This window comes from Triticum aestivum, chromosome 5A (genome assembly GCF_018294505.1).
Source record: "Triticum aestivum cultivar Chinese Spring chromosome 5A, IWGSC CS RefSeq v2.1, whole genome shotgun sequence".
NCBI lineage: Eukaryota > Viridiplantae > Streptophyta > Magnoliopsida > Poales > Poaceae > Triticum > Triticum aestivum.
Window position 1 is genome coordinate 612,213,560 of NC_057806.1, and position 12,176 is coordinate 612,225,735.

Here is a 12,176-nt window from a genome sequence, read left to right on the forward strand (position 1 = left end):
TTGTATACCTCCTACAAAGAAGGCGCTTTGCTTCGGTATCGATTTGTTTGAAAAACACGCGAATTGCGGCCTGCGAAATTCGTCGCAAAATCACCGTACGTGAGGCTCCTCCCGGCGTACACGATTGACACACGCAGACGTGGTGCCGGTCCATTAGGATCGAACGCAAAATCGTGTGGTCCGGACGTCCGGTCGTATCCATACGACGCAAAATACGATCAGATCACGAGACGCAAGATTTATCTAGCACGCAAAATACGATCAGATCATGCTTTGAACAACATGTTCATCAGGGAAGCAGAGGCTAGCAGGTGTGCCTCCTGCTCTGTACCACAAAAATGCACACCTGGTCGAATAAGATGGAGTGGCTAGCTAGCAAAGCAGCAAGGTGCAAAGCTTGAGCTTCAGCCTGCAGAGGTGATGTTGCAGTGGAACTTGAGGCTGAGATTAGCACATCGATTCTCTGTCCTCCATCTTCAGTTTGAACAAGCGCACCTAATCCTGTGGGAGCTGGACTGCATTGTTCAGCAAGGATCTTCTATTCCAAGAAGCATCTGAGTAGACCTAGGACAACAAATTTGAAGTCCACATAACCCTGGGGTTTGGGGAGGCTGACAGAGCGGTTTGGGTCGCAACGGAGTTCTTGTTGCCAGCACTTAATGAGAAAATCCTTAATCAATCAAACATGTTTTGTGGGAGGTTATTTTCGAGAACATGCAGAGGAACTGCATGTCAATGCATTAATAAGATAGACAAACGAGTCTGAACAACGCTGCCAAGCAAGGCATGATACGACTGAAGAAATAGAAACTGTACAATGCTGTACCAAAACAAGAGAAAAAAAGTACTACAAGACTTTATAGCATTAACATGGTCAAGTGAGCTACCCGACCAACAGTCATGATCATTCATGCTCGATTTTCTTCGCCCCGGCGCAGCTCTGCTCTATCATGATCGTTCATCTTTTAGGTAACCAGATCTGATCGTCGTCGAAACTTATCACTGTTGTGCACTTGTGCTGGCATCTCAGATCGTCATCACTGTCGAAACTTAATCTGTTATCACTTATCAGCAGCCGCTAGCCTGCGTTGCTTTCCCTGTTCTCGTACCTGTACGCTGTAGCCTATCTAACAGCTAGATTATGATATGGAACTTTGCTGGCAAATTTATTTGTTGTATATGTTCTATTACGAATATGCGTAGCTAGACCGTGTCAAAGTAATCTTTTGATTCATTGTCTCGCATAATCAATGTTTTGTGAGCTTCAGAGATTAGTAAAAATTCAGAGGTAAAAAAAAAATGCTGCCAATCTGCAACCATGATAGATACAATAACAGAGTACTTTTCCAGTTAACAAAAGCTTTCATTCATGGCAGCAAGAAAAGCTTGCATTCAGATTACATATATCTGTGCATATGCAACAGGGGGCAGACTCAGAAATACATTTTCATCACTAAAAAAAAATTGCATTCTGTGAATTCTCTCTTCTCAACTAAACTGAGACAACCATACCAGCAACAAAAGGTAAAACTAAAGAAACCATTGTTGAAAGATGCTCCATTGCTTCTCTAAGCCGATGAAGTTGTTCTGTTTGCCTCCCTTTGATCATCTGAAGAGCTTGAGTAACAGCAACATCCCAGTTCGCATTCCTGGGGACATGATTAAGATCTATGATGGCTGTTTGTAGGGTGGACCTGTTCACCTTAACTGAACAGAGTGATATCAGCATAGAAGTACAAATTAATGGTTACTAACTTGCTATCTGCCACATGACAACACGGAAAAAATAAAATGAAATCCCACGTGATCGTCGTCGCGAGAACTGGGCCCTCCAGCTTGCTCTTTGTTCCCTCCTCTAGCCCTGAGGAGGCGACGCCAAGGCTCCCTCCTCTCCAGAAAACGCCGTCGCTGTTGAAGAAGCCCGCCCTTCTTACCAGAAGGTGACATGCCATGCATGCCTTTCTCAACTTGCAGCTCAACTCCAAAAAAAGTACCATTATATTAACCTCGGATTACCTGCTAAATGCCTTTAAATCACTTGCAGCTCAACTTTCAAGAGAGCAGCGGTCGTCGCATTTTTCCACGGCTTTGACGAAACAGGCCTGCAAACCGCATTATTGGTATTCCCTTCTATCCAACAAAATGCATGTCAACATACACATAACTGCAATGTTGGAAATTCTACACAAAACTTGCTCTCTAAAGAACTCGATAAGCTGAGATAATGGACAATCTATCTCTTGCATGTTTTCAACTATACTTCATGGATATCTTTTTTTTCGAATTAAGGAGCATTGTCCCCAATTTCCATTCATTGTAATAACTGATAAAACAGTATCCTTCAGCAAATTACAGTGCATCACCAGCATAAACGAGCCAACTCCAGCTACTACAGAAAGGCACCAGCACAGGCACAACTACAATACAAAAACTAACTGCAAGACTCCAGCTACTACACGTTTCCCGGCTGAAATACAAAGCAAACAACCGAAAATCAAGCTCCTACTTAAGCTGCTCCCCTACAGCATGGGATATTAACCTTCATGGGTATCTGAAAATGCTCTAACTTTTCTGCCTAACAGAGACCCCAAGACGAACTTGCACTGCTCCGTTGAGCCATGGCATCTGCTTGGGTTTCAGGGGATAAGCAATGTGAATTGCTTGTGCTGCATGAACAACCTGAAAAGGAGATCCTGCTTTCCTGCAAAGAGATCATTGGACTTCGAAATACACCACATAAAAGTTAAAATGCTGCTAACGGAAACACGTGGATGATCAGACGTAAGCAGGCTATGAATGATCTCAGAAACAGTTCTAATTTTTTGTACTAAGCTATCTGACCTTAGAAACCAAGGATGTGAGAACCAATCAACCTTAGCAAAGTGGCATAGGAAAAAGAAGTGAAGATCATCCTTCTCTATGCGAACAGTTCTAGAGTTCTGTACTAAGCCTTTTGATCTTAGAAACAAAGGATGTGAGAACCAAGCAGCCTTTGCGAAGTGGCATAGAAAAAAGAGGTGAAGATCATCCTCCTCTATGCAACATCTGGAGCAGAATTTGCTAATATGAGTGGAGAACCTGCCAGCCGTTTTACATAACTGGGCACAGGGCAATGATCTTCCTTGGTAAGGTGAGCCCCATCAAGGAACATCTTCCTTGGAGCACATAACCGGGCACCTAATGCTGATTCAGAAACCACAGCCAAAGAGAAGCACCCTAATAACAACCATTAGATGAACATCGCACAAGCCGATAAGAAATATCTCACTTTTGGCAATTCATTAGCTTTGTATCAAATATGTACAACTGCCACAGCAGAACTGATGGTCGTAGGTGTAGATGTTCATCTAGTAGAGAGTAGACATAAATACTCTGATATGGAAGTACAACAACAACAAAGCCTTTAGTCCCAAACAAGTTGGGGTAGGCTAGAGGTGAAACCCATAAGATCTCGCAACCAACTCATGGCTCTGGCACATGGATAGCAAGCTTCCACGCACCCCTGTCCATAGCTAGCTCTTTGTCGATACTCCAATCCTTCAGGTCTCTCTTAACGGACTCCTCCCATGTCAAAATCGGTCGACCCCGCCCTCTCTTGACATTCTCCGCACGCTTTAGCCGTCCGCTATGCACTGGAGCTTCTGGAGGCCTGCGCTGAATATGCCCAAACCATCTCAAACGATGTTGGACAAGCTTCTCCTCAATTGGTGCTACCCCAACTCTATCTCGTATATCATCATTCCGGACTCGATCCTTCCTCGTGTGGCCACACATCCATCTCAACATACGCATCTCCGCCACACTTAACTGTTGAACATGTCGCCTTTTAGTCGGCCAACACTCCGCGCCATACAACATTGCGGGTCGAACCGCCGTCCTGTAGAACTTGCCTTTTAGCTTTTGTCACTCTCTTGTCACAGAGAATGCCAGAAGCTTGGCGCCACTTCATCCATCCGGCTTTGATTCGATGGTTCACATCTTCATCAATACCCCCATCCTCCTGCAACATTGACCCCAAATACCGAAAGGTGTCCTTCCGAGGTACCACCTGGCCATCAAGGCTAACCTCCTCCTCCTCACAGCTAGTAGTACTGAAACCGCACATCATGTACTCGGTTTTAGTTCTACTAAGCCTAAACCCTTTCGATTCCAAGGTTTGTCTCCATAACTCTAACTTCCTATTTACCCCCGTCCGACTATCGTCAACTAGCACCACATCATCCGCAAAGAGCATACACCATGGGATATCTCCTTGTATACCCCTTGTGACCTCATCCATCACCAATGCAAAAAGATAAGGGCTCAAAGCTGACCCCTGATGCAGTCCTATCTTAATCGGGAAGTCATCGGTGTCGACATCACTTGTTAGAACACTTGTCACAACATTATTGTACATGTCCTTGATGAGGGTAATGTACTTTGCTGGGACTTTGTGTTTCTCCAAGGCCCACCACATGACATTCTGCGGTATCTTATCATAGGCCTTCTCCAAGTCAATGAACACCATATGCAAGTCCTTCTTATGCTCCCTATATCTCTCCATAAGTTGTCGTACCAAGAAAATGGCTTCCATGGTCGACCTCCCAGGCATGAAACCAAACTGATTTTTGGTCACGCTTGTCATTCTTCTTAAGCGGTGCTCAATGACTCTCTCCCATAGCTTCATTGTATGGCTCATCAGCTTAATTCCACGGTAATTAGTACAACTCTGAACATCCCCCTTGTTCTTGAAGATTGGTACTAATATACTCCGTCTCCATTCTTCTGGCATCTTGTTTGCCCGAAAAATGAGGTTGAAAAGCTTGGTTAGCCATACTATCGCTATGTCCCCGAGACCTTTCCACACCTCAATGGGGATACAATCAGGGCCCATCGCCTTGCCTCCTTTCATCCTTTTTAAAGCCTCCTTCACCTCAGACTCCTGGATGCGCCGCACAAAACGCATGCTGGTCTCATCAAAGGAGTCATTCAGTTCAATGGTAGAACTCTCATTCTCCCCATTGAACAGCTTGTCGAAGTACTCCCGCCATCTATGCTTAATCTCTTTGTCCTTCACCAAGAGTTGGCCTGCTCCGTCCTTGATGCATTTGACTTGGCCAATATCCCTCGTCTTCCTCTCCCGGATCTTAGCCATCTTATAGATGTCCCTTTCACCTTCCTTCGTGCCTAACCGTTGGTAGAGGTCCTCATATGCCCGACCCCTTGCTTCACCAACAGCTCGCTTTGCGGCCTTCTTCGCCATCTTGTACTTCTCTATGTTGTCTGCACTCCTATCCAGGTATAGGCGTCTGAAGCAATCTTTCTTCTCTTTAAGCGCCAATAAACATATCCAGTTCTCATACTTGTCCAGCAACAGATCATTGGAACGTACAATGATAGACTCCATGCTGCCAAGTGCCAACTACGTGGTTCACTTCTCAAAAATAGGTGCCTTGTGATGGATTTTGCAACTTTACGCCTCTATCACATAACCCATATATAGCATTTCTCAGTGAATAATTAAATGCGGCACCAACTGCATGTAACTAGCGGTCCAATTATACACATACAACAAAATATAGGATAATAATATATTGAATTATATGACTAAAATTGTTAAAATTACTATGATGATCTTGAAGGTATAACGTGAGGACCCTATCACTATCATCTGTAAAATCAATAGTATAGTGTTTCATAGCAACTCCTCAAAAGATAACTTGCAGAATACTGAAGCGTCAATGAAAAGATAAAAAGCAAAACCTATGGTGAGATAGTACTGTGATCCAACCACCAGCCAAATTCGCAGCCCATTCAGCCGATTTTACCTATCCTAGCGCACATAATCTTAGTAAATTTTATATGTGGAAAGTAAGTAACTAACTATAGAACAAAGCTATAGTAATTCATGCATGTCTAAGATGGTAGCTTTCACCAGACTAATTTCACCTGCTTGGTTATTCGTCAACTTCTGCAAAAAAAAAACCTCTGCTAAGAAGCATAACAGCAATGTTTTGTTGCACTAGCTAAATACTCGTGCAATGCTACAGATAATATATGCTCATGCATTGCTAAGAAGTTTTTTTATTGCATGAGTTGGTTAAACGTTTCTGTCATCGTAGTCTCTAACTTTGTGCAGGTAAAAAAAAAAGAGGTATGCATCAACCAAATCAACAACTAAATATGAGATCACGATATGTCTGCCACATAGAATGTATGATAATTGCAGTAACTAATTTCTTGCTGACTTAAGAGGCAATCTCTGAGGGTGAATGGACCACCACCAACTCAGATCTTTATATATGTTTTTGTCAGATATGACGAGTTCGCCTTACCCCAAACAACAACACAGGGCCACACACCAAAACTACACCTTAGAAGGCAGCAACTTCTATTATATCATCAATAATTTATTTATTCTGCACATACCAACGTAATATGATCAAGAAACATATTTATTTTTCCCTTAAAGTTTCGACACCAAGCATTTAAACGGTTGAAGCTTAATTAATATTAAGAAAATATCTTGCCTGTTATTTGCCAGTAGATGTTGCGGCGTTTTCCTAAATGGTTTCCCAATCAAGAATAGCACTTGTACACTTTCTGTTGTTAGTTTTCACTTGTAAGCAGGAAGAAAAGATGTTCACAGATACATTGGAAAGTCACAACAGCATCCAGTGAACAAGTAAAAGTCATTCGCCAAGCATATTGCGTCATGTATCACCTCACTCGACATCTACCAGAAGAAATTTGGACTAAAGCTATCACCAAGTGTCAGTCAACTAATCTAGAACCTCTAGATGAACACGGTAAATCATAGATACTGCACCAACCTCTTTGCATAGGCGCACAACTCCTTTATTTGCATGCAAATTTGCTGCTTCCAAGGGTAAAGCCCCCTCATTTTTGTTGCAAAAATCCGTAAAAAGCCGTATTGCCCATTTCCTTATTTTCTGATCAGTCAAAAATAATTAACATCCTATGAAGGGATTGCAGCTGAATTTACACCCTTCGAACCCTCACTCTCTTGATCCTCACGATCCAACTGTGCAGGCTTCCCGCTTCGCCGCCGCCTTATGATCTCCTGTGACTCCTGCATCAACCTGGCATACTTGCTCCGCACCTCCAGCATGGGGTGCTCCTCAATTGATGTGTGTCCCCCAGCCATGTATGCCTCTTTGAGGACAACAAAGCACGTTTTCTCCTTCAACAGTAAGTAGAATATATGCGGGTGCCGCTCAAACACCAGGTGAAACTTCTGTGACAGCCCCAGGTGTGTCCTGAGGCAGAGTAACCGTCGCCTCTCGGCAGAGCATGTCACAAACAGACTGAACAGCTCATGGAGCACCCCAACCGCCCGCTTCTCTGAAACATCGCTACCCCGATGAATGTTGCTGAAGTCCTCATAGGGAGAGATACAAGGCAGCTTCTGGAATCCCTCCATCCAGTCTCCAATCTTCCGCTTCAGCCGAAGACCCTTGGACGGGAACAGCGGGAAGGGCACCTCCTCCGCCGATCCGAACCTCCGTATGGCACCCATTTGAAGCACCGACAGTGGCATTTCTTGATCTTTCCCATCATCGATGAGCCCCTGCTCCTTACCATGGTTCTCATCCTCGGAAAAAACAGCATCTCCAGTGGTCAGAATCCTGAACCCATCCTGCCCAATGTCGAAATCCGGGCGCTTGAAGTAGTCCTCCGGGATGCCGAGGTGCCAGAGCATGCCCTGCGCGACGGTGAGCGGGAGGCGGCGGGCCGGGGACATGAGGATGAGGCGGCGAAGGCGGGAGGTGATGTCGGCGCGGTGGGCGGCGAAGACGTCCCGCTCCTCCTGCTGGAGGCGCGCGGCGGAGGGGGAGAGGCGGAACCATGGGTGGTTGTGCTCGGGCCCGACGGACTCGACGAAGGCCGCGGGGAAGCGGCGCAGGAAGGAGGCGACGCGGCGGTCGGAGGTCTCGAGCGAGCGGCGGAGCTTGGAGACCGCGGAGACGGGGGTCGGCGACGGGGAGAGGAGGCGCGCGAGGGCGGCGAGCGGGCGGAGGTCCCGCGCGTGCGCGAGCACCGGGACGGCGTCGAAGGACGCGTCCTTCTTCCACCGCATCTTCACCTCCACGTACCCCATGGACTGGACGAAGGCGGCGAGCGGGGGCAGGGGCTTGGGCGGCCTCGGCGGGCGCGCGAGGGACCGCATGGCGCGGGGAAAGGGGTTTCCGCGGAGGGGTTTAGGAAGGGGGAGGAGGCCGTCGGCGGTGAAGAGGTGGGGGAAGGCGGAGGTGGAAGAAGGAGGCTAGTAGAACGGACGCCCGTCCTGGCTTCTCATGGGCCAGGCCTTTGGGTCGGAGTCGGGGACCTCTTGACAGCGCTGGGCCTGTGCTCGTGGTGGATTGGTGCTTGCTGAAGATCAACATCTTTTCGTTGCTTCTGACTGCAAAGCTGCTGTCATTGAAGGATTTGGAGGAAATTATGGTGGATTCGTCAAGGAGATTAAGGAGTGGATGAAGACCTTTATGTTGAAACTCGCAACTCGCAAGTTGGCTAGGCATGGGACATGTGTGGTCAGGATACTCTCGTGATCCTGTTGTCATTGCTGAAAACATCCCTATTTTCAGTAATAAAGCATGGTTGGTTGTTCCAAAAAAAAAGTCATTCTCGCCGTGTTAGGGCATGTACAATGGTGCTATCTTAAAAATGCCACGTAGAATAAATGATGAGGTGGAGGAGAGAGAATTCATAAGAAAAGGTTTGTCTTCTCTTATTTAAGATACGACAAAAGATGATCTCTTAACACAATTTGTCTCATCATGTTTTAAGGAATTGCTAGTTATTAAAGATAGGGCTATCATTGTAGACATATTTTTTTGTCATCTCTAAATTACATGCAAGACTTAAGATAAGACTGCCTTATCAACCATTGTACATGCCCTTAAGCTTGTTGACTTCTTTTTTTCTAAAAAAGTGTTTTTATTAACTCATAATGAAGCATTAAGGAAATACAAAACACCATGAGCATACACTTCACCTCTGCATAGTTAGAATACATACAGCCAACATCAACACACATAAAAGATCACGCCGGCAAATAGCGAAGCCATAGAAGACGGACACCATGTATAGACGGATGAAAAAAAAAAGAGCAATGTTGATCTTCGTCAAGATTTTCTTTTTAGGAACATCCTCATCGAGAAGTTGCAACCACCGAAAATTATGTAAACGTGTATAGTCTAGATGCGATATCCACGCGAGTTGTAAACCATGCACAGACCAATAAATAGTATGTCGCGGAGCCATTGATCGTCGAGCGAGAGAAGACGCCATCGCCGAAATCCCACCTTGAAGACAACCCGACAGTCTCACGCTTTCGTCGCCGGTGTCTGTAGTGATAAATCTAGGCATCCCAAACAACACAACATGAGTTATCACTGTCCCGCCAAGGCCGCGATTTATCACCGGCAAATTGCCACGCACCATCTTCGTAGCGCGACATCTCAAGAAGGATCTCCGCCACCAATCGCTACGCTATGCTCGATCCCTCACCCAGAGCACCAATAAAACATGGTAGCGTCCGCCGGAACATGAACCTACCAACATCCACTGGTCCACCTAACCGATGCAAACTCCAAGACAATGCTCCCAGGAGAGTAAAACAACACCGTTGGCATCATCATATGGGCTGAGATCACCCATACCTAGGGTTTCCTCCAGAGAAACAGGCAGGTAGGCAAGAATTGTATTGACCACTATCGGCCTAGAAAATATCCAAACATGGATTTCGCCGTCCATCTCGTCGCAGACAAACAATACGTACCGAGGCAAGTCGTCCAAGACGAAACTGTAACACCCGTGTGTTACTTAAGGATAATTAAAATGCATTGATTGTCATTTAGAATTAAATTTTGCTTAACTATCATTTTTCTAATAACTCAGGCATGCTAGTATTTATAAATAATTTTGGAGATAAATATCTTAAGACCAATAGGTGCATCCCAATCATTAGTAGATTTTCTTTGTATTAGAAGATGGTGGAGTATTGCATTTGCTTGAGCAATCCACGTACACTTACATGCATGCATCAATGCATGGCATGCACCACATCCATGGTCTGTACTCAACGCACTGCATGCATCCATCTAGTCATCGTTGCCGTAATGCATGTACGTAGCCTGCCGACTAGCTCAGTAAGGTTAGCTGTATTTTCTTCTCACAGGCCAGCTAGCTTTTGGATTACACTGTACCACCGTCTAGGGCAGTAGATATTTTTGCATGCAGCGATGAGAAGGCTTGTTGCATGGCTACGTGTCTTTTCCTTGAGAGATAGAATGTACGTGTCATTGCTCTGGTTAGAAACATATGCATGCATGAGCTAGTAGGTGCATCGAACCAGCCATTAGGTGAAGCAAAGGGGCACTAGCTTATCCTTTGGAGCAAGCAGGAGTTACGGCGGCAGCTGGACGACGATTAATGTGTTCACAAGGAGCTACTCACTTGTTACCAGTATATAAGGCGACCAGGTGCTGTAGCGTAGGACCATTGACACACTAGTCAGAGTCGTCTGCTGGAAGAAGAAGTTGGAGCTCTCGCTGGTGTTGTTCCTAGCGACCGCGTGGTAGACGGGTACTGCTGTCAGGCAAGTAGCAGTTCCTCTATTCATATTCCGTTGATGTGCTTGGTCCTGCGACTTGCACACTGTTACACTGATCTAGAGATATACTGCTGCTAGTATTTCTTTTGCTAGCCACTGTACCGTGATATATGAGTTCTTCTGCAACTGTCCTCTGTTCGTTGGCCACGGTACTGTTGAAGAGAAATATGTTCCGGTGAGCAAGTAATCGTCATGATTATTTGGGCTTACGTGGAGACGTGAGGATTACTACATAAGTTTCATCATACCACTGACCTCCTTATTTCCATATTCACATATTGTCTATATTGGTGTCACGACCGCAAACATATTGTACCGGTCACGGTTCAGGTATGGGACTGTCTGAGTTCTCCGCTGGGGGCGACACTTGTTCCGAACAGGGTATCGGTGATGGATCCTTGGGAACGACCCATACTAGTAAGTCAAGTTGTCGTGCCTCAGGGGGTCGAAGGGCTCTGCTCTTCTAGAACCCACGTGGTTCTGGTCGAGACTGTCGATGTCGGAGTACCCCTCTTAAGAGTGTAAAAGTGTGAATATTCACCCCTGTGAGTCCCGGGTAGGGAACCTTGCTGGTCACGTGTGATACCAATATTTTTCCCTATACACCGCTATAAATATTTCCAGTATTCCGTTGAACTCTGTTTAATATCATCTTTTAATTCAGCCTTTTGCACTACTTTATTTTCCGCCGCTAAATCTGTCCATTGCTGTCGTATCATTTCCTTGAAACTGAATTACACCGTTGCGATATCCATAACACTTTCTCCTTTTGTACCTTTGAATAAATGCTACTTGCTGGGTATGAATCATCATACTCACCCTTGCTTAATTTCTATTTTTGCAGCCCAAAGTGGTAATGATCCTGAGCTTGGCTTTGAGCAGTAGACGTAGCACGCGCCGGGAGGGAATAAATTGAAGTACTTTAGAAGTTTATTTTCAGCAAGAACTATGTATCCCCAGAATAAAGAATACATGCTTATTATGTGTATTATTGTGAAAAGTTTTAGTTTAGGCCTCGCACGTTTATAATCTTTTGTTTATAAACGCGTGGCGGCTGTTACGTCCGAACCATGTTTTGGGGCGTGACAGCTTAAGTGGTAATCAGAGCTTAGGTTAAATGAAATTAAAAACGGTTGTAACTAATGGGGAATAACCAGGGTATTATTTTGTGCGTGTAAGTTAGAAACGCTCTTTTTTGTGCTTATTTTATGTGAAGCTAACGTTTACGTGGCTCATTTGATTATATGTCTTGTCATGAAATTTAGTATTTCACTTCTTATGCATGCATTTTGTTAGTGCTAATATGTGTGGTTGGAATCAGGGATGGATGGCCCAACCATCTTCCATCTTAACTTTGTGCAAATCCTCGAGGAGGTAGCCGATCATTTTCACCTAGAGCCACCGGTGATCTCTACTAGTGCTCTTTTAGATGGAGGAATCCAGGGAGTTGTGCACGTGCAGGTCACTCCACATGACCCTGGTGCATACACTACCTTCTATGGCTATGGCGAGGATGATCATGAAGCTGGGTGCTCGGCGGCTCGTGAAGCGCTTAAAT

The 12,176-nt window shown here is 45.3% G+C and overlaps 1 protein-coding gene across 1 annotated transcript; it reads right to left on the reverse strand.

The window, feature by feature from the left end:
- Positions 1-6,798: 6,798 nt before the first annotated feature.
- Positions 6,799-8,345, reverse strand: LOC123105323 (protein WHAT'S THIS FACTOR 9, mitochondrial). The gene has a single exon (XM_044527370.1). It carries the CDS (start codon positions 8,168-8,170, stop codon positions 6,959-6,961), a length of 1,212 nt encoding a protein of 403 aa, XP_044383305.1. The 5' UTR covers positions 8,171-8,345; the 3' UTR covers positions 6,799-6,958.
- Positions 8,346-12,176: the final 3,831 nt, after the last annotated feature.

Coding starts and splice junctions, on each gene's coding strand:
- LOC123105323 (XM_044527370.1), bottom strand. CDS start 8,170: ATGCGGTCCCTCGCGCGCCCGCCGAGGCCGCCCAAGCCCCTGCCCCCG.